The sequence below is a fragment of the Dendrobates tinctorius genome, unplaced genomic scaffold (genome assembly GCF_039654945.1).
Source record: "Dendrobates tinctorius isolate UK_male_01 unplaced genomic scaffold, ASM3965494v1 ptg000019l, whole genome shotgun sequence".
Taxonomy (NCBI): domain Eukaryota; kingdom Metazoa; phylum Chordata; class Amphibia; order Anura; family Dendrobatidae; genus Dendrobates; species Dendrobates tinctorius.
The window spans coordinates 49,884,167-49,903,314 of record NW_027361687.1 but is presented as its reverse complement, the minus strand read 5'-3'; the positions used below and the strand labels follow the sequence as shown (position 1 = coordinate 49,903,314).

Genomic DNA, 19,148 nt, shown 5'->3' with positions numbered 1-19,148 from the left:
TTCTAGTATCACCGGATCTGGTGTTTGTTCTTTCTACATGGATGAGATTGAGAAAGTTTTTAACGGGAAGTTCAAGGAGCAAAAGACCACTGAATCTGCTTGGACCTCAATTTCAGAAGATAAAGTCCCAGTCCCCAGGTGTGTACAGCCTCAGAATTCTAAACACAAGTAGAGACGGAGCCTGAGGTGTCTAGAAGATGCATACATTGAGGCTTCAGGAGATCGATAACTTGAGAACTTTGTGGAGATCCATCTAGGAGGTTAAATCTTCTTAGAAATCCATAATTTAGGGCTTTAAGAAAATCGATAGTTTGAGGCTTGGAAATTTCAAAGAGATTGTTAACTTGAGGCCTAAAGTACAGTAGTTTCTAGAAGATACGTAAACAGAATTTTCAAACAAATCCATATCTTGTCTTTAGAAAAAACAACCACAATTTGAGGCTTCAAAGATATCCATAAAGCTTTAAAAAGATTGAGGATTCCTGTAGATCTGTAGCTTGTGACTTCAAGGAGATTTGTAACTTAAGGCATCGAAGAGATACAGAGCTTGAGACTAGGAAAAAGTTTAAAGCTTTGAGGAGATCTATAGATAGAAAATCCAAAGAGATCTATTACTTGGAGGTTTGAGGAAATCTTTATCTTGAGGCTTCTTTGAGCTCTAAGGATCTGTAGAATAGAGATCCGTAGCCTGAAGCTACTGCAAGATCTATAGCTTTGAGTTTTGAAGCTAGTTAGTCCTTGTGGCTTTAAGGAGATCCATAATTTGAGGCTTTGAGAGGACCTATGTCTCAAAGCATTGATGAGATTCATAGTTTGAATTTTGAGGCGATCCTTAGCTTCTAGCTTCAAAGAGAGCCATACGTTTTGGCTTTTAGGAGATCCATAACTGGAAGATTTTAGGAGATCTGTAGCAGAGGCTTTCAGGAGCTATCTTTTCATAGCTTGAGGCTTTGAAAATATCTATAACCGAGGACATCAAGGTGACTTATAGCTAGGGTTCTGAGGATATGATTAGCCTGTACCTTCAAAGAGATCGATGATTTGAGGTTTTGAAGAGATCTATAGCTTGGACCTTATAGAAGTTTGTAAGCTAGATCTTTACCTTCCACTTTACTTTTCCATTCCAGGCCCGGGTGTTGTGCAGGCTTTGGCAATGCTGCTTCCTACAAAGCATCCAATGAGTTTCCAGATGAGACCCTTTCCTTCATCAAATCTTTCCCTCTAGTTGATGAGGCTGTGCCTTCTATTACAGAGACACCATGGTTTACAAAAACGACCAGTAGGTACGGAGAAATTAATGAACTTATAAGGAGAATTAAAAGGAAGGGCGCTACAGAGAAAGTAATGAGTTATTCTATTAATTTAGATGATGACCGTTTATTTTATTCTCCTTCTCAAAAAGATGAACGCCCTTTATGCCTCTTACTATATAAAGATCATTTTAGGCGATTCCTTCTATTTCTTTTTCCATATTCTAATTTCCCAGATATAAGCTAACACAGATTGCTGCCGACACCTCAGCCGGTCCTTACGGAAATTACACAGTTATCTTCTTAGGGTCTGAAGATGGAAAAATTCTTAAGGTTCTTACTGGAACTACAGAAAATTCTACAGTGGAAACTGTCCTCCTGGAAGAACTTAATGTGTACAACCAAGACAGGTAAGGGCTGGGTCTTCTCACTTCAGCTCTTGGTGCTGTGATTATGCAATCCACACAATGAAATATTGTATAACATAGGTGCGGCGGGAAGATGGACGATGGAAGAATCCTAGGATTGCAGTTGGATCGAGACAATAACGCCCTATTTGTAGCTTTTTCAAGCTGTATCATTCGTATTCCTCTCAGCCGATGTGAATCATATGGGACCTGTAGGAGGTAGGTAACATTGACTCGGGTGTTGTTTGATCAAGAAAAGGGGGTATTTCTGGGTTTTGTCAAAGCTTTGCCCACATCTGAGGCTAAATTCTTCCACGTGCCTTCGACCCTAAGATTCTAGGTAGTTTCATCAATTTGTGTTAACTTTGCCCACATACTCCACCAATTTTTCTGCTAGGATGTTAAATGTTGCTTGTAATCAGGGCTCCATCAATCAAGGGAATGGACCATAACGAAGAGAAGAAAGGAAAGCCATGACTTGTGTTTCATAAGTGGGCTGTATTCATTGTAACAATCGATTCACATCTATTGTTCCCGCTAGTTTTGGAAGCAGTTGAAAAAACAATCCCTTCTGTTCATAGCAAAATGAACCAGCTCTGTAATAATCTCATTAATAAAGTCACATCACATGTGTGCATCTCAAGAACAAAGCAGCTTACAATTCACGGCTAGTCATTCATTCTCTGCATGCCCCTCGATGAGACAATCCCACCCCTTCCGACAGCGGGTAAATACGCCAGGCTGAATAACCCTACCACAAAGTCATCATTATTACGAACTGAGCAATAATGTTTGAAGGGGTCCCAGGATGCCCGCTGCTGCAGCTCTGGTGGTGGAACGGGAAAAGCTTTAATTTGCTAGCTCCTTATTGCGATGGGAGCCAAGAGACAATCGAAGGCTAGAAAAAGCTTTCTTGCGAAATGCATCCTACTCAAGCCTCAGATCTTTGGAAGCCTGCCAAAGCGTGGTTACTACAGGGGCGCTGATATAAGGATGTCTATGATGGTTTTCGATAAGAATGGTGCCTAGCTCTAGGCTTTCTCGTACAGACTGTGTTCTCTTTTGCTTCTCATCGACTTGTACCTGGTCCGAAAATGTCGTAGACCCCCATTCCAAAAAAGTTGTAACATACAAAGTCAATTATTTTCCTTCCCGCAGAAGTTGCCTGGCATCAAGAGATCCTTACTGCGTGTGGTTAAAATCAGGGAACTGTGCCAATTACCGAGGTGACATAAGGTAATATGACATGAAAGATGCATTATATAACAGCTCAGTGCATACCGGGGGAGGGGAACATCTCCGCCAATCTCCTATAGCAAACTGAAGATTAACATTTAATGAATGAAGTAGTCTGTCCCTTAAGATCTAATTAAATGCACCTAAAATATGAATAATCTGTTCAAATAAATATTAAGGGATCTCCGTCTTAACCTCCCAACCCATAAATTATGCTTAAGATGATTTCTTTGAGCAGGAGTATTAAAATTTAGCAATAAAAACTGACTTGAAGTGTAATTACATATATAGATGCTGCATGATGTAGATGGCAATATTGTGCTGAGAAACTACAATCCAATGTGGGATTTTGGCCTCAAGTTTATTGGTTACTCTGTCAACATTGCTGAGGGAAGAGGGAACATCTCCAATCTTTCTTCAGAACTTCCCGACTTCTCTTGTGTTGCCAGTATCAGGAAGGTCTCCTTCCTTCTGGTTATTATTTGACATCTTTATCTTTTGTTTTTGGACTTTTTCAAAAAGGTCATACCTGGTTAATTTGTAGAAGGTTTATTTGATATCATCCTTCCATGGTCTCTGCCTGCAAGAACATCAGTAATATTCTTCAACATACTTTTTTTTATTAACTTCTAGAGTTGTATTTGAGCAAGATATTGAGCAGCCAAAGCATCGAGGCAACTGTCAAGGTGAGCAACACACTTTCTCAAATTTTCTCTATCAAAGACTAGAGGCAGTTCAAGGACAGGCATCTACATTACTATGGGGCACAGAAGTGAACCCATGGTGTAACAGCCTAATATGGAACAGTCGAATATGCTTCAAGAGTAACTAAACGTTCTTTTTTATTTAATTATTGATCAGCCTTTACAAACTTACAAATCTTTGTATTAAACTCCATTACTGTGTCTTGCTTCCTTCTCTTTCAAATGCCATCATGAAAGTGCTGTTTTAGGTGTTTAGTTCAGGCTTCTTTAGCAGCTGCATTGAACTGCTGCTCCAGCAAGAATCTATTTATACTCAGACACTATTTACAATAGTGGGAGAATGGTGGAGGGGAGCAGAGAAGCTGGATAAGTGTTTGTAAATAGGAATTGAGTACAGATTCTTATTAGCTCTGCAGTTCAAAGCAGCTAGTTAAGGAGGCTAAACTAGGCAGGTAAAACAACACTTTCAACATGGAGTTTCAAAGAGAAAGAAACAAAATCAAGTAATGGAGTATATCACAAAGTTTAATAACTTTCAATGACTGATGGATAATTAAAGAAAAGGTTAGTTACTCTTGAGGCATGGAAGACTGGCTGATCCCTTTGATGAGTGACCCACCATATTAAGTGGCTGCAAAAATAGTCAGCATGGTACAGCCATCTATGGTTGGACTTGGTGCCAGATAAAAGTTAATACATCCATCGTAATAAGAAGAACTCATGGGGGTTGCAGTAAGCATGACGAGATTATTTGTCGGACATGAAAGTCATGTTGCATAGCAGCTGATTTGGCAGTCGTGAAATGTGTGCCCTACAGATAGTCATGTCTCGGCAGGAAGCTTCAGTGATTGGGCTCCCCATTGAGGCAGAAGGGATGAAGCTGCCTGTATATTAACTTGCGGATTTTCCTCTAGTCTGATTCCCAATCTCATAATTCACTACGTTCGAAGACTTCTGGGCACATTACAGGACTCCACATTAATAAAGTCAATATATACCGCCTAACCATGCTGCAAAGTAAAGATCCCATTATGAATCCTGACATTTACAAGACAAATGCTGACCAGTAGCTATTATTCTGCAGTCCAATGTTGCCGTTATTTATTATCTGTCCTTAAGGTTGCATTAATTTTTTACATTGAGCTACGGAGCTTTATCTGCTTTTATAGTATCAGCCATCTTTGTTTTAGTTTCTTCTGTTGGTCATTAAAGATCAGAAAGTTAAATGTTCTTAAAAGGGAAATTCAAGTGAATAAAAAGTTGGCATTTTGTTTTCCTTCGGATAAGTAGGCTGAGATTGATAATAAATTAACCATATAATAATGGAAGAGTAGATGGCAACTAATGGAAACCTAGACTATAGTCAGATCTGTCTCCATGCACTGTGTGTAAATCAATGGGGTCAGGTTCTTCCTAAGTGTCTCCCATTTTGACACCAAAATTAGCGCCATATGATAATATTTGGCAACAGAGCTCTCAACATAGACGTGAACATAGCATAATGCTCGTGTAAGCAAATCGATTTGATTGTGCCGACTCTCAGATTTGAAACGGGGTGTGGTTTAAATTGAAATGGGTGTGGTCACCTCCAGATACAGCATACTAGAGGTAGTCAAGACCTTAAAGGGGTTGATCAGACTGTGATATTGATGACCTGTTGTTAGAAGCAGATCTGTATTCATTTTTCAAGCAGGCACCAATTGGTAAATAGATGACCTCTGCTGTTCCATGGACAAAGACCTTATCTTAGGATAGGTTATCAATATCAGATCGGTGTGGGTTCATCACCTTCACTGATCAGCTGTTATCAGCTCCAGTGGTATCTGGATGTAAACTGTCTAACAATCCAGTACCACACTGCTCTATATTCCCGGGCACTGCAGCTCAGCTGCGATTCTCTTTAAGAGTATAGGTGATCATGATGATCATGACTGTCCTGAACAACCACTGTAAATAGATTTTTTTTTATGTATTAGATACCGTAACCCCAACCTTTTGAAAATAGCATTATTAATGTGATGCAGATCTGTGTAGTTTTCGAGCAGGCAACATTTGGTAAATAATTGACCTCTTCTAGACCACGGCACCATTAATATGTCTAATTCCAGGGTAACACTAATAAGGTAGCATGATATGAAAATTAAAACATGACTTAAGCCATAGAGTGAAACTTTACACCCCCTCCCACCCAGGCCTCCATTCTGTTTATATGAAAAATGAGGGAGAACTAAAAAGAATCGTTATATCCAAAACTCTAAGGACAGTAAAGGACATATTGTAGTCCTGAAGATAAGATTGTTATATGTTTTGCAACCTCACAGAGTGGATCATGAGTTCACTACAGAGGATGATTGTTCACCGCCGGCTCCTGACTCACACTGAGCTTATTGACTTAAGGAAATCTGCGAAACGCGCTGTTCTTAAGACCCACGAATGTTATGATACTGTTTGTTATTGTGCATTGGGAACCATGAGGCTCCCTGATCAGAGACTGTGATCGCCTTGTGATTTTATTTTCATTATGTCTATAACTATTTCATTTCAAAATTGTATTAATTTCTCTAAATTATTTCTTCATTATCTCTTATTTTTTCTATTTATCTACATACATACTGAAAATTCTAAATTGATCCAAAATGTTGACTTTGTACATAAAAATGTAAACCTTTAAACTAGCAAAAATAAAAAATAGTCCTCCCTGGTCATTTTTGATTGATCGTTTTCTCGATCTCTAAATTGATCTTTTTTTTTGTTTTGTCTCCCTTCCAGATGTTGTCACCTCCTCGGGAAGTACAGACATAGAAGGTGACTCTTCTTATGGTAACTTTCTTGTGCTTTTCTTTTTCCAAACCTTCTATCATCCTTTCCCTGCCCATATCCCATCATTTCCACTGCTTTCTGCCTCATGTCATTCACATGGTTTTTCACAAACAATTTGATCACCCAAAGTGGGTTTGAAACCATTGTAAGCCATTTGGCCAAGCTGGTCATAGTTTTATTGTTCAACTTTTGTGTATGTTGCAGGTCACACATGGTCTAAAAAAATTTCCAATGGCCGTAAGACCAAAAACGTTGCAACTTGTTGCTTTTAACAAATTTCCAAAATTTTACCAGCTTGCTATCATTCATCCCATAGACTATTTTCCTTATTTCAGACCTTAGGAACATGGTGGCACAGTGTATCCATGTATCCAGAGCCATAATGAGGTCCCCATTGAAGTCTACAGAGCCTATATTTTGCCTTGAAATAGATTTTATACAGCATTTATGAGCAAAAACATTAGCCATGCTGCCCAATAAATATGCTTCCGAGGGCGACATACAATACTGTACGAAGATTTGTAAGATACGTTAGAGTCGTGAAATAAGGGTCATGCTTCTTGTGTGTTGGTCAGTGATTTTGTATTATTGCAACCTTATTGTTAACATTTTTAGATTTCATTCACAAGAAATGATAATTGGCAAAAAAAATAATAATTTAACAACATTTTTCCAATTCAAATAAAAAAATGAGGTGGGAGGAGGGTAGGTACATTCTCAAAAAGAGAAATGCTAAGAAAGTAGATTGAAAAATTTGTTTTGTAGGATAAAATGGCAAGAGGGATCTTTTTATTTCTTTTTAATTTTTATATGTTTTTAGCTTTTTTTGGGGGGGAAAGTTACATTTTTGGCATTATCTGCCAATGAGATGTCTTTTAGTCCACATCTCATATAACATACTCCTTGTCTTCATTACCAGCTCTTTCATTTCTTAACATTATCAGCCTATTACTGCCTGTCCATGTAAATTAATTCTCAAGAGAAGTGTCGGATAAGATAAAGAAAAGACATTTTAATTAGGTCTTATTATTTTTTTAACTTGATAAAAAGAAAAAAAGAAAAATTCAGAAGAATTAATTTGTGAACCGGCGACACTTTACTAAAACGGGGATCATTTAAGCGGGAAGAGGAGTCAATGTCGAAGTGTTACCGTGAGGATTAGACTAGACGGTATATCATTAATTTAACAGCGGGTCCCATCTTGTATCTTTAAGACGTCTTGCTTTAAGCTCGGATTTGTCACTCCAGAGAGGGGTGTTTGTCAGATGGAAAGATTTACTGAAGTGTGACATACATAGGGAGAGAGAAAAAAACATCCATCAGATCAGTGGAAAGTTACCAAACCGGAATGAATGTCAAGATTTTACCCCCGGCAACAGAAAACCAAGAAGGGAAAGGAGTTTTCTAATTTATAGACTATGTTCCTCATGTCGTAAGAAAATACAGATTTCAATTTTTTCCTCTCTAGTCTTTAGTTGTTATTAACTTTTTTACTTTATACTTTATTGGTTTTTTTTCAAATCCCTTTTTTAAAAAACTAGGAGTGTATCTAAAGCATACATTTTATGCATAGTATCCAGAAAGTAGGAAAAGGCCCACAAATGCAAATAAGTCTAAATGGTGTACAGCCTCAGGGTTTTCCTTACACAAGGTATAAAAGTGGAGGGGGAAACATATGGAAGAATAAAAACAAATTCTAAAAAAAAAAAAATAGAATTGTACTGCTTACTTGAAAATAATTTGTAAACAGAAATCTACTTTTACATTTAAGGATTTCAATTAAACAAAACAAAGAAATACAAGATAAGTCTTGTTTCTAAAACTTTTTTACTATTAATTTTAATGCCTCATTGAATGCTGTTTTAATTGTCACATTAACCGGATATCCCACCCCTACCTCCACTTTTCTCCACCCATTTTGTTTCCTATTCTTCACTTTACACCTAAATTATAAATGCAATATTGTATGAAATTAAGTTTTTGTTAAAAAAAAAAAAAAAAACCTCCTACAAAAATATTTTAAAATGTTAATAAAAAAGCAAGAATTACAAGCTGGGGGTTAAAGTTTAAGACATTTGTACTGGATGGTGGGCATACATGAATAATGATAATAATAAACCATTGGTCTCGGTAAATTAAAAACATATTTTATAAGAAGACATTTATTTCTTGACATAGAATTAGACCACTTAGAGGATAAAAAGCCTAAAATGATTTAACGGCGTAAAACTATTTATGTTTTTCTATTCGTTTTGTGTTAAAAAAAATCTTTAAAAAGTATAGACTAATAAATAAATTATATCATTTTCTGCCGATTTGTTCTCTTATTATCGTGGCATTTGGAATTCAGAGTATCCCTGCCACCTTGTGACTGACCAAGGGGCTGCAATTCAGAAGCCTATATGTCTGTACACAGTGCTTTTTCTCCATTTATCTTCCCGCATAGCCATAGATGTATGGCAAAAATACACTAAATTCATAAAAATATTTTCTGCAAATCTAAATTTTCGGGCTGCCGCTCCTTTAAGAGCATTGATTAGAGCATAGGAGTATGCTTGAAATGTTAATGTCTGGATTTGTTAATAAAAAGTCGAGACCATTGTTAAGTGTATTAATGTCCCTATTTCTGCACTGTCCATATGTTTGCATGCCATATTTTGTGTGTTAGGAAAAGGGGTGGGGCTTTTGGTTGGAGATCTGACATCTTTCTGGTTGATTTTTCCAATCAGTATTGATAACAGTCATCAATAAGTGTAATATTTTGATTTGCTAGAGTTAATCACAGCACATAGCCTATTTGCTCCATATTATGGAGTAATCCTTTAAATTAGCTCAATACCCTGGTAGCCCTTTCAATAGGACAGTAATGATTCAGTTGTCTCCTCTTACACTGGGTTACTTAGCTGTTCAGCCACACTGAATGGTGTTCTGCAACTGTCACATTAACCAGATCCCCACCCCCACCACCGCTTTTCCCTCACTGCTCCGCTCATCCCCCCCCGATGATTCACCTTATTCACCGCTATTGATGATATTGCCTTTGCCTTTGTTTTATTATGTTTTATTTCTTGCTGGTAATGCAGGGAAAGTCCCGCCCAGCAGAGACATCTCCATTGCCAGTGTTGCCTCCCTTGGGGAAGTGACTCACCCAGGCTGGCCTCACTACGCCCCGCCAGGCGTGACATCAGACGGTTACTACCAACGTTCTGCCTGGCACAATCTAAAAACCCAGGGTAAGAGGGATGTTCGTTCTTTGCAGCCCTAGGCTCTTAGTAGATTAATTAACAGAGACATCTAGATGCTATAGGTTTGTCCTGGCTTGTACCCACAGTGACGCATCCTCTTTCTCAGCCACGTCCCTTCCACCTTTCCTTGATGCAAGGCTTAACATCTGCTTTGTCCATCGTGTCCTGTTAGATATCTACTGCCTGTGAGAGTGCTTGTGGCAGGCAGTGCATGGACCGTGCATGAGACTGCAAAGCTCTCGTTACATGTGATAATTGTGTTTGTGTTATTACTTGTCTAATTCATCAAGTTATATTTTCTAGAAGACATCACAAATATAAAGTATGTAGTATGAGACATAGGGGGTGCCAATAGTTTTTTTTTGCCTAGAGGAACTGAATTCTTAACTGTTCCTTATCAGAATGTAAAAAACGCTCCTTTTTAAAGGGGATATTACTTGAAATGATTTACCCTGATCACTTAATTTACATAACGGCCCCTTGGGTGGCGTTTTCAGGAGTGACAGCCCCTAGACTTTCTCTGTTTTTCCTTGTGTAAATCCTAAAGTTGTCCTTTTTTCTAACAGTAAAAAGTTGCAGATCTCCTAGCCCCTACTACTAAGGCAACTTCTTCTGGATCCACAAGAGGTCCCATTTTTGATTTGCAAAAAGAGGGGCAGATGTCTAACAACCATTAGAGAAACCATTCTCGGTCACTTTTGGTAGCCAAAAAGCTTATTACTTACAGAGCCAATAGACCTCTGCTTCCTAAAAAGCTCAGAGAAGCCAATTGTGAGGCTGAAAGCTCCAACTAAGGTCAAGTGTTTAGGTCTTGGATAGAGTTCCTCTTTGATGAGGCACATAAGACAAAAGGGAAAGTTGTCAAGCTTCCATTTTTGGTCCTTAAGCTATGTGTAAACAGAAGGAAGGATACAATTTTTGACCAGCAGAAAGAGGTCTGGTGTTCTGACAACAATCTGAGAAACTGGTCTTAGTCTCTACTTTAATCTTCAAGGTAGACCGAAAGCAACCAATTGTGAGGCTCAAAGCTCCAAATCATGTCAAGCCTTTTGGTACTTTGTAAAATTCTCCTTTTAAAATGTGGTTTTCTCCAACACAGTGCAAATAGAACTATTAGGAAAGTCCTCAAATTTCATTATTGGCATTAAACTTATGTATATACCTGAGGAAAAGGTTCTGTTTTGCAAAGGTGTGGAAGACTGACAATCTATTCTCTGTCACTTCTGTTTAAATATTCTTCAAACCCCCTTTCTTGAGCTGTAACTTGTTTGGCACATATGAGTATAAGCTTCAGCTAACAAGTTATTTTACATCACAAATGATGACAAATATGAAATTTTTTACAGAATTGGCAAAAAAAATAATCTCTGTCACTGAAACTCAACCACATTCCCGCTGCTAGCAAAGTAAATATAGAGCTAGTCTGTTCATACCTGTCTCAGAGATACTATACCAGCAGAGGACTCTGAAATTCATCAATCTTTAGCAAATAGGGGGGAAAATGTAGAAAAATAAAACCTTTTCGATTATTCATAGATCTTGAAGTTGAGAAATAATTATCTCTCTCTTGGTCCCCGGTCCTCACCTCGGCATGAATTAGGTTCAAATAATTGATTCTAGAATAGGATACAAAGAAAATGCAATTTCCCGACACTTTCTGTAAAGGAAATTACTCCAAGAACGTCAAAGCTTTTGGGAAAAAAAATGTAACAATTCCAAGTGTTGAAAAATTAGAGGGAGTCATGCTGGAGTCGGTGTGTAATTATAAAAGTGGTGTATTAGTTTTTGTGATTGCCCTACCTTCTGTCATAGCTTTGAAGGAGAGAGCTCATTACCTCTCGGCAGCTGAGCGTGCTCCGGCTTGATTGGCTCCCGCCTTTCATTCCATTACTAATACTCAGCACTCGCTAGTTTGAATGAAGTTGTCTCGGGTCTAGGGCTCGGCTCATGCCAGGCAGTCTTTAGGGATGAATGCCGGTTACATTAGCTAACACAACAATGACTGAGACTTTTTTTTTCGGAGGTTTGAATGGCACATCGCATAGATTTTCAGAGCTCCTTGATGTCTGATGCGACTCTGCAGCTTCTTCTACTGAAACGTCACTTTGGTCTCTCTTGCGACATGAGTCAGACACAAGAGCTAGAGGAAAAGCAGAGAATGTAATTGGTGGGACAATGCTTCTTAGAGGAGATGTTCAAAGAACCTTCAGGTCACCAAGAAGAACCATCTCAGATTATTAGCTTACTCAACTCTATAAAAGGACTCAATGAAATGTACAAGGGACTTGTAATAAGGGGCATTGAGACAGAGATTTTCCTACTGTTCAATGGCCCTTTTTCACTCAAAGTTCTATATAGTATATAACCAGCAAAAAAGAGAAATCATGCTCTGAACCTTCGGAACCTGCAAAGTATGGTTTCAGTGCTAATTTATGAAAAAGGTAATTAGAATTATTTTAGATTTTGCTTTGACCCAGGATTGGCCATCCTAGTTATGTAGCCTAGCCCTGTGGTTTAGACTAAGCATTGAAACTTTCAATCATATATGAACTTATTAAAGCAAATATAAAATTATATTTTGGCCTACCTAAAGTTGAGAAAGACAAGCAAGTTTGCTTAAACAAATTGTGCAAGTATAACAACTTTCAAATTATGGTAGGGTTTTGGGGCAGGAAAAGTGTAACCTACAAAAAAAAGTCATACCTTATGATCACCTGATTTATGTAAGTATCTCACCCTCTGAATTAGCAACCCCATTTTAATTGTTTTTTAGTTTAGCTTTTAAGTTCCGCTGTAGGACTACTTTCCACCGTCATCATTATTGACTTCAAACATTGCACTGCACCGAAACCCTGCTCTGAGACTGTACGGATAATTGGACCCTTGGCTGTTCTTTCGTCGTTTGTTGTGTTTTCTTCCAATCTCAAAGGAGCAGACAAGGTTTTGTGGAGGTTTTTTATATACCTGAGCAGAATTTTAAACTCGATTCTATGTTTTCTTGATAAACAAACTTTTGGTTTTGACACTGAAAGTTTGGAACAAGTGTAGAGCCTTGGCTGCATTTTTAAATATTACTTGAATAAAAAAAAATGAAGAACAACTCTAGACTGTAACAGAAACAAGCAGCATTAGAGTTATCTGTGAAAGGACTTATGGCTATTATTTTGACTATAAATGTGGAGGAGAATATTTGCAGTTGCAGGTCATGTGCCTGAGGTTGGGTGGCAACATGCCTTATGTTGGATGATGTGCGGTACAGTTTGTGTGCACTTCCCATCCACAGTGTACAAATAATACCATGACTTCGTTTAACCATCATGCAGTATCAAAATAACAGCGGCATACAATGGTCAAAAACGTTGACTTGCTAGCAAGCCTATAAAATCACACCATGCATTAATAAATACCACTATACAATGCTCACATACCAAATTTGATATAATTTTGGCTGATATGAGGGCCAGAAGGTGAGTCTTGTCAAATTACAATAATATTTAAATGATATATTTCTCCATTCTCTTGAAGGTAAACATCAGGAGGTCATGGGAAAAGATTCAACCAAGACGGTACACTTCACTTTCCTTATCGGATGTGTCTTTGTAGCTTTTGTGGTTGGAGCAATCTTCTCTGGACTGTTTGTGTCTTGTTACTGCAACCATATGTTCCAGAAAAACAAACACAATACTAAGGATCCAGAATCCAATCTTCAACGACCACTTTCCCTGAGGAGTTTGGCAAAAATGAATGGCCTACTAGACAGTCAGTCCAAGGAAGGGATGATGGAAGCAACTTCTCCTAAACTCTATACCACTCTTCTTCACGGTGACAAAGAGCAGCCGACAGAGACTACCAAAGCTGGAGGCAAGGAACATCCGGAGCTTCAGGGTCTTCCGACCCCAGAGTCCACGCCAGAACTGCCAATGAAGAACCTCAAAGCCTTTAAGAACCAATGGGAAAGAAACCAGAACTGTAATAATGCTAAAGAGATCCAAAGCAAGAGCCCCGTTTTTCATTTCCCTGTTTCAAACTCCCAAGTATTCCAGTTTCCTAGTACTCTGGTCCTACCAAGCAGCATGCATGGATATGACCAACCTCTTTCTAGCTATGCAGATGATAAAAAGATACCCAACTCTGAAAGGGCTTTGAATCGTCATTCGCAGTGTTATCTTCCAAAAGGTGGTGAGATGACAACTCTTGATGAACTTCTAAAACACCTTCCAGAAGGTGGAGGGTCACCAAGAAAAATGTCAGGAATGATGGCATTAAGCCCACAAGCCGTCAGTCCTCATTCCCCTGTATCATTCATGAACAGAGTACAACCCCAAATTCCCGACACTGAAAGTGCTCCTTACTATAGCTCCTCAACGCTTCCAAGAGACAGTCTGCCCAGGAGACTGGACATTCCACCAGATGTTACCCCTCAGTCATGTTTGGAAATACAATCTAGACACCCATCACAGAGACATTCTCTATCCTCTGGGCACAAGCTCATGAACATAGGTCCAGGAGGGCCATTAGTTTCAAGGCAGCATAGCCTAGGACAAAGTAGCAGACAACATCCACCTCCTCTCCTCACAAGGATGCATTCAACAGGCACCCCAGTGCCCATGGATAGCCACAGTGTTTTTCTATCTCGCCAACACAGCTACACAGAGCAAACCCCAATGCAGAGGAGTATGGTGAAAAGAACCCTATCTTTGAGACCAGAGATGTCTACAAACCCATTGTTCTTGCCATCTTCCCCAGTAAAGGAGGGAAACCAGTTTAAGTATTAATGATCACTTCTGGAAGTTATACCAAACAAAAGACTCTTCAAACTTCAGAAATGTGAAAACAAATAGTCTGAAATTTGCCTTGGTGTTCTAAAACTCTAAATGAGTGCTTCAAAAACATCTATGTCAAGTCATCTCCAGCAAACAGGAATGTTGTGTGAAAGGACTGGAGAGTGGTGGGAAGCGTTAAGATGTACTAAGCCACTAACACCCCATCAACTGGCCTTATGTGAAGCCATGGTGGGACTCTGTTTGGTGGGAGTCACCTGCTGTTCACTTTTAAGTATTCTACCTAACTACACCGTTTTCCTCTATTTGGAGAGCATGATCTGTTGACCTACGTTGACATCCAATGACCTTTGATTGGTCCATCAAAAATTGACAGTATTGAGAGGGCTAACCATTGGAGTAACATCAGAGATTATACCAAGCGACAGATCAAATCAATGGACTTTATCTGTGTCCCTGAGCCGTAAAATACCACTAATGAGAAATGTGTTGAGGAAATGTTTTTGGATGCAGTTGGATACAACGAAAGGATACCTCAAGAGGAATAGAACAAATGTAAATTTATATACATATACATCCATGTGTGTGTGTATATATATAAAGATATAAATATATATATTTCACAACCTAACTCCATATAAAAGGAGGTTTAATACCCTACTGTGTAGGGGCAAGAAACTCACTTCTATATTACTGAAAATGTATAGATAAAAAAGAAACATATTGGGCAATAGATGTTGGTGCCTGAGGCAGGCTATAATGTGACCTTCTCACCTTTAAGATTAGGTAAAAATGGGGGCCCACAATATTATGATTTCCTCACTTTATCAGTATCGCAAGTCAACTGTCTCGTCTCGGCTGTCCTTAAATCCCTGGTGACTTACTGTACATGAGCATTATATATTCACGATCAGGGTGATGTATGCCAGCCAAGATATAAGCACTGTGTGCTCAAACTGAACGGGGCTCTGACCTACTGCCTCTTTTAACGAGTGTCTGAACAGAGTTGGCCAAGTCGTCAAGTTCCTCGAGAAGAGTAAGAGGTTCTCGGCCTTGCGGCTCTGCCTTTGTTTGAATCAAGTTAGCTCAATGGATAGTCTGTGTACATGTGTGCCTTATTTCAATCTAGTATTATGAACAGTGCGATTGTAGCAACACAAGTCTGTATTTATTTTGTCACGGAGTGGTTATCATCTTTTGGGTGCTTTTTGGGTGCTCCACTTGAACACTACAAGTTCAGGACTTTGGGTGTTGTAAGGTCCGATTTAGTTTCCATATTCCTTTAGTTCATGTTTTCTGTCCAAAAAATATATTTTCCATCGATGTATCCCATATGGCCTTCATTTGGTCACCTGTCCCCTCCAACGATCAAGTGAAGTTGGCCATAAACAAAACTTACTGAAAAATTATACCAAGGTTTTTAGCAAAGCAGTGTTTACTACTGGGGCCAAAAAGAGGGTTTAATCTCTACCTTATGGATGGTGTGAACCTGTTCATGGCTTCCCCTTTCTACAAGTACTATATGAGAAAAAAATGGGAGGCCACATCTACAAGGCATTGTAAGAGGAGGGCTGCGGCAAACCAGCATATGGTACTCCAGTTTTTAATGGAGATGGGAACTAGAATTAGGGTTACATTAAAAATACAATATGAAGCCCTATTTCCTCCTATCTCCACTTTGCAAACATTAGGCTACTTTCACATTTCCGGTTTTTATCATCCGGCACCTTTTGGCGAAATTTTGTAAATCCAGATCCGGCATCGGTTGGCACCAGATCCGTTTTTTTTTACCATAGACTTTCATTATCGCCGCATTGCCTGTCCGGCGTCTGCAAAAACTGTTCCCTGCAACGTTTTTTTGAAGCGCCGGACCGGTTTTCACAACAGTGCATGCCCGGAAGATGTGAATATTAACCCTAGAAAAGCATACCCAGAAGATGTGAATATAGATTCATTCTCTCACCCCCGCTCTCTCTCACCTCCGGATCCATGGTTTCTCATGCAATGTCACTTTAAATGTCGGCTGCACCGTATCCGGTGAAAAATGATGATCCGGTGTCTACGGCTGCTGCCGGATCCGGTTTCACAACTTTTCGCCGCAGCACGCCGGATGAGAAAAACCGGAAATGTGAAAGTAGCCTTACCTAGAAGTCACAGGATTTTTTTACCAGTATCCAAAAACTATTTTTTTTGTGTGAAAACAATTGTCTTTATACTAACCACTTAATTTTTCTGTAAAAGATTCAACTACTAGCGCCTCACATGTTACTTAGCAAAATCAAACTAAATGGAGCAATGTCACACCTGACCTGTCGATAAGTGTGGCACAGTTCAGCTGCTCAGCTCTTGAAATGGAGATGTTAGGAAAAGCTGGAAAAATAAATTAAAAAACTTTTTGGCGTCTATCCAGAAAGAGATTGGCCGCTTGTCTTGTGCTAATTGATTTTTACATAAAATGTGAGATGTGAATTAATTAAGTTACTATTTAGAGTGACAAACTCTGAAGATCGCATACGTGCGCGCCAACATTTTCCTTCATACCCAATTAAATCCCCGCATAAACATCGACACATACAACACTTTTAAAATGCTTTAAAAAAAATTACAGCCAATTCTTTTTTTCTGATGTCTTCACTAGCCACGGCAATGCCAAGTGAAGGAATAGTTTAAGGGTCAGTTTAAGGGGTTGCCTTCATAACATCTAGTTGGCTACTGAAGGAAAAATATAGTACGGCACATAGCAAATTCAAATGAATGGCCAACCATGTGATGATTTGACAAGTTGGACCACCAGAGCGGTTGATGCTCGGACTTCATGAGAAAACCTCTTTAAGCTCCTCACCCACTAGTTTTCTCATCACATGGACTTTTTGGGATATTTCTTTGATGAATGTAGCAGAGGAAAAACTAAATTGTCCAGTAATATAGCCTAGGTTGACACCATTCTAGCAGGAGTGTCATTAACATTAAAAATAAAAAAATTCTGTGACTTCACCTTAGAAGATCTACTCAAAATTTACCATGTGCCCACACAAAGGTAAAAGAGTCACTTTGTAATGTTGCCCCTGGTAGAAGGCATCTGGAGACAGACCAGTGGTGGCCTCCAATTTCTCGGCGATTTCATCCTAACATGCAAGTTTCTTTTTTTTTTCGTTTCTCACCTTCACCGGGGTGTTAACCAATTGTTAATTAACTGATTTTGATCATGAGACTAAATATGGAAGCACCATGCAAGGTATCCTCCCCCTCAGAAGATCTTTCAGTTAATCAGGTAAGATTAATGTCAATGACAGGTTCCTGACTTGTTCATCCTTACACACAATTGCACCCTTCACCCCTTATTATAAACATAAAAGTCCGACTTTCCAGACCTGAATGACCCATTGTCCTTCTGTATTGACTGACATCATCTGCATTTTTATAAAGACAGTGAATGTAAAATTTGTAAAAAAATAAAATAAAATATAATAATAAAAAAAGAAAGAAAAAAGAGTAATGTCTGCTGTCATCTGTTTCCCACGTAGGTAATTCAGTGTGTAGTCGTAAATTAGGTAGTGACAGTACAAGTGAGTTAAACAAGAAAACGCTTTAATTATCTTCTTGAAAGAAAGTTTCTAAATAATGCAGCTAAAAAAGTTATAGCTTATTATACATATTTACGCACATTGCCTATTATTTACAATATATCTACTATAAGGCTGTGTGCACACGCTGCGGATTTTGCTGCGGTTCCGCAGCGGTTTCGGCCGCTGCGGACCCGCAGCAGTTTCTGCTGCGGTGTACAGTACCATGATTCCCTATGGGAATCAAAAACCGCAGTGCAGACGGTGCGGAATTTTCCGCGCGGATTATCTGCGGTTTTCAATCCGCAGAAAGAATTGACATGTCAATTCTTTCTGCGGATTCTCCTGCGGTTTGCCATCTCCTCCATTTGAGGAGATGAAAAACCGCAGAGCAATCCGCAGGTAAAACCGCAGGGCAAAACCGCAGAGCAATCCGCAGGTAAAACCGCAGGTCTTTAGACCTGCGGTTTCACCTGCGGATTTTACAAAATCTGCGCGGATTAATCCGCACCTAATCCGCAGCGTGTGCACACAGCCTAATATTGCTCCTCTGAACAAGCATATAACTACTATAATACTGCCGCTTACGTATAAGAGTATAGCTACTATAAAACTGCTCTTCTATGTACAAAATATAACTACTATAATACTGCCCCCTATGTACAACAATATAACTACTATAATACTGCCCCTATGTACATGACTATAACTACCATAATACTGCTCCTATGTACAAGAATATAACTACTATAATACTGCCCTCTATGTACAAGAATAAAACTACTATAATACTGCTCCTATGTACAAGAATATAAGTGCTATAATACTGTCTGTTGTGAGTTCATTCTCTGGTTCACCAGTTGTGAGTTCCCCTTCTGGACTCCCTCTGGTGGTGACGGGAGGTGGTGCGGCTGGTTTGATAGGTGGAGATCTGCCACCTAAGAATGAGGATGACGATTGGATCTCAGGATTCTCAGATTGGATTTAAGACAGCCGACGCCCTATTCAGTTGCTGGTGATTCCTTCTTGATTGGCTTGTCAGCTCTTGGTTTTCAGCTCTGTTCCAGTCATCTAAAGCTAACTTTTTCTGCTAATTTTCACACTTTATTTTGTTGGTCTATTCAGTTATTTGTGTGGTCTGC

General features: G+C 39.0%; 1 protein-coding gene across 7 annotated transcripts in view; it reads left to right on the top strand.

Moving 5' to 3' along the window:
• The window catches only part of SEMA6C (semaphorin 6C), a 232,948-nt gene extending 215,013 nt beyond the window's left edge, over nucleotides 1-17,935 (top strand). For 4 of the 7 annotated variants that reach the window (XM_073567003.1, XM_073567002.1, XM_073567004.1 and 1 more), the window contains 9 exons: nucleotides 7-138; nucleotides 1,128-1,283; nucleotides 1,487-1,660; nucleotides 1,739-1,876; nucleotides 2,816-2,893; nucleotides 3,527-3,579; nucleotides 6,367-6,417; nucleotides 9,501-9,650; nucleotides 13,188-17,935. In XM_073567003.1, the coding sequence (XP_073423104.1) occupies nucleotides 7-138; nucleotides 1,128-1,283; nucleotides 1,487-1,660; nucleotides 1,739-1,876; nucleotides 2,816-2,893; nucleotides 3,527-3,579; nucleotides 6,367-6,417; nucleotides 9,501-9,650; nucleotides 13,188-14,437 (2,182 nt within the window). In that variant the 3' untranslated portion in view covers nucleotides 14,438-17,935. The remainder of the gene's footprint in view (nucleotides 1-6; nucleotides 139-1,127; nucleotides 1,284-1,486; nucleotides 1,661-1,738; nucleotides 1,877-2,815; nucleotides 2,894-3,526; nucleotides 3,580-6,366; nucleotides 6,418-9,500; nucleotides 9,651-13,187) is intronic. The other 3 variants (XM_073567005.1, XM_073567007.1, XM_073567006.1) reach the window with 3 other exon arrangements.
• The last annotated feature ends 1,213 nt before the right edge of the window (nucleotides 17,936-19,148 follow it).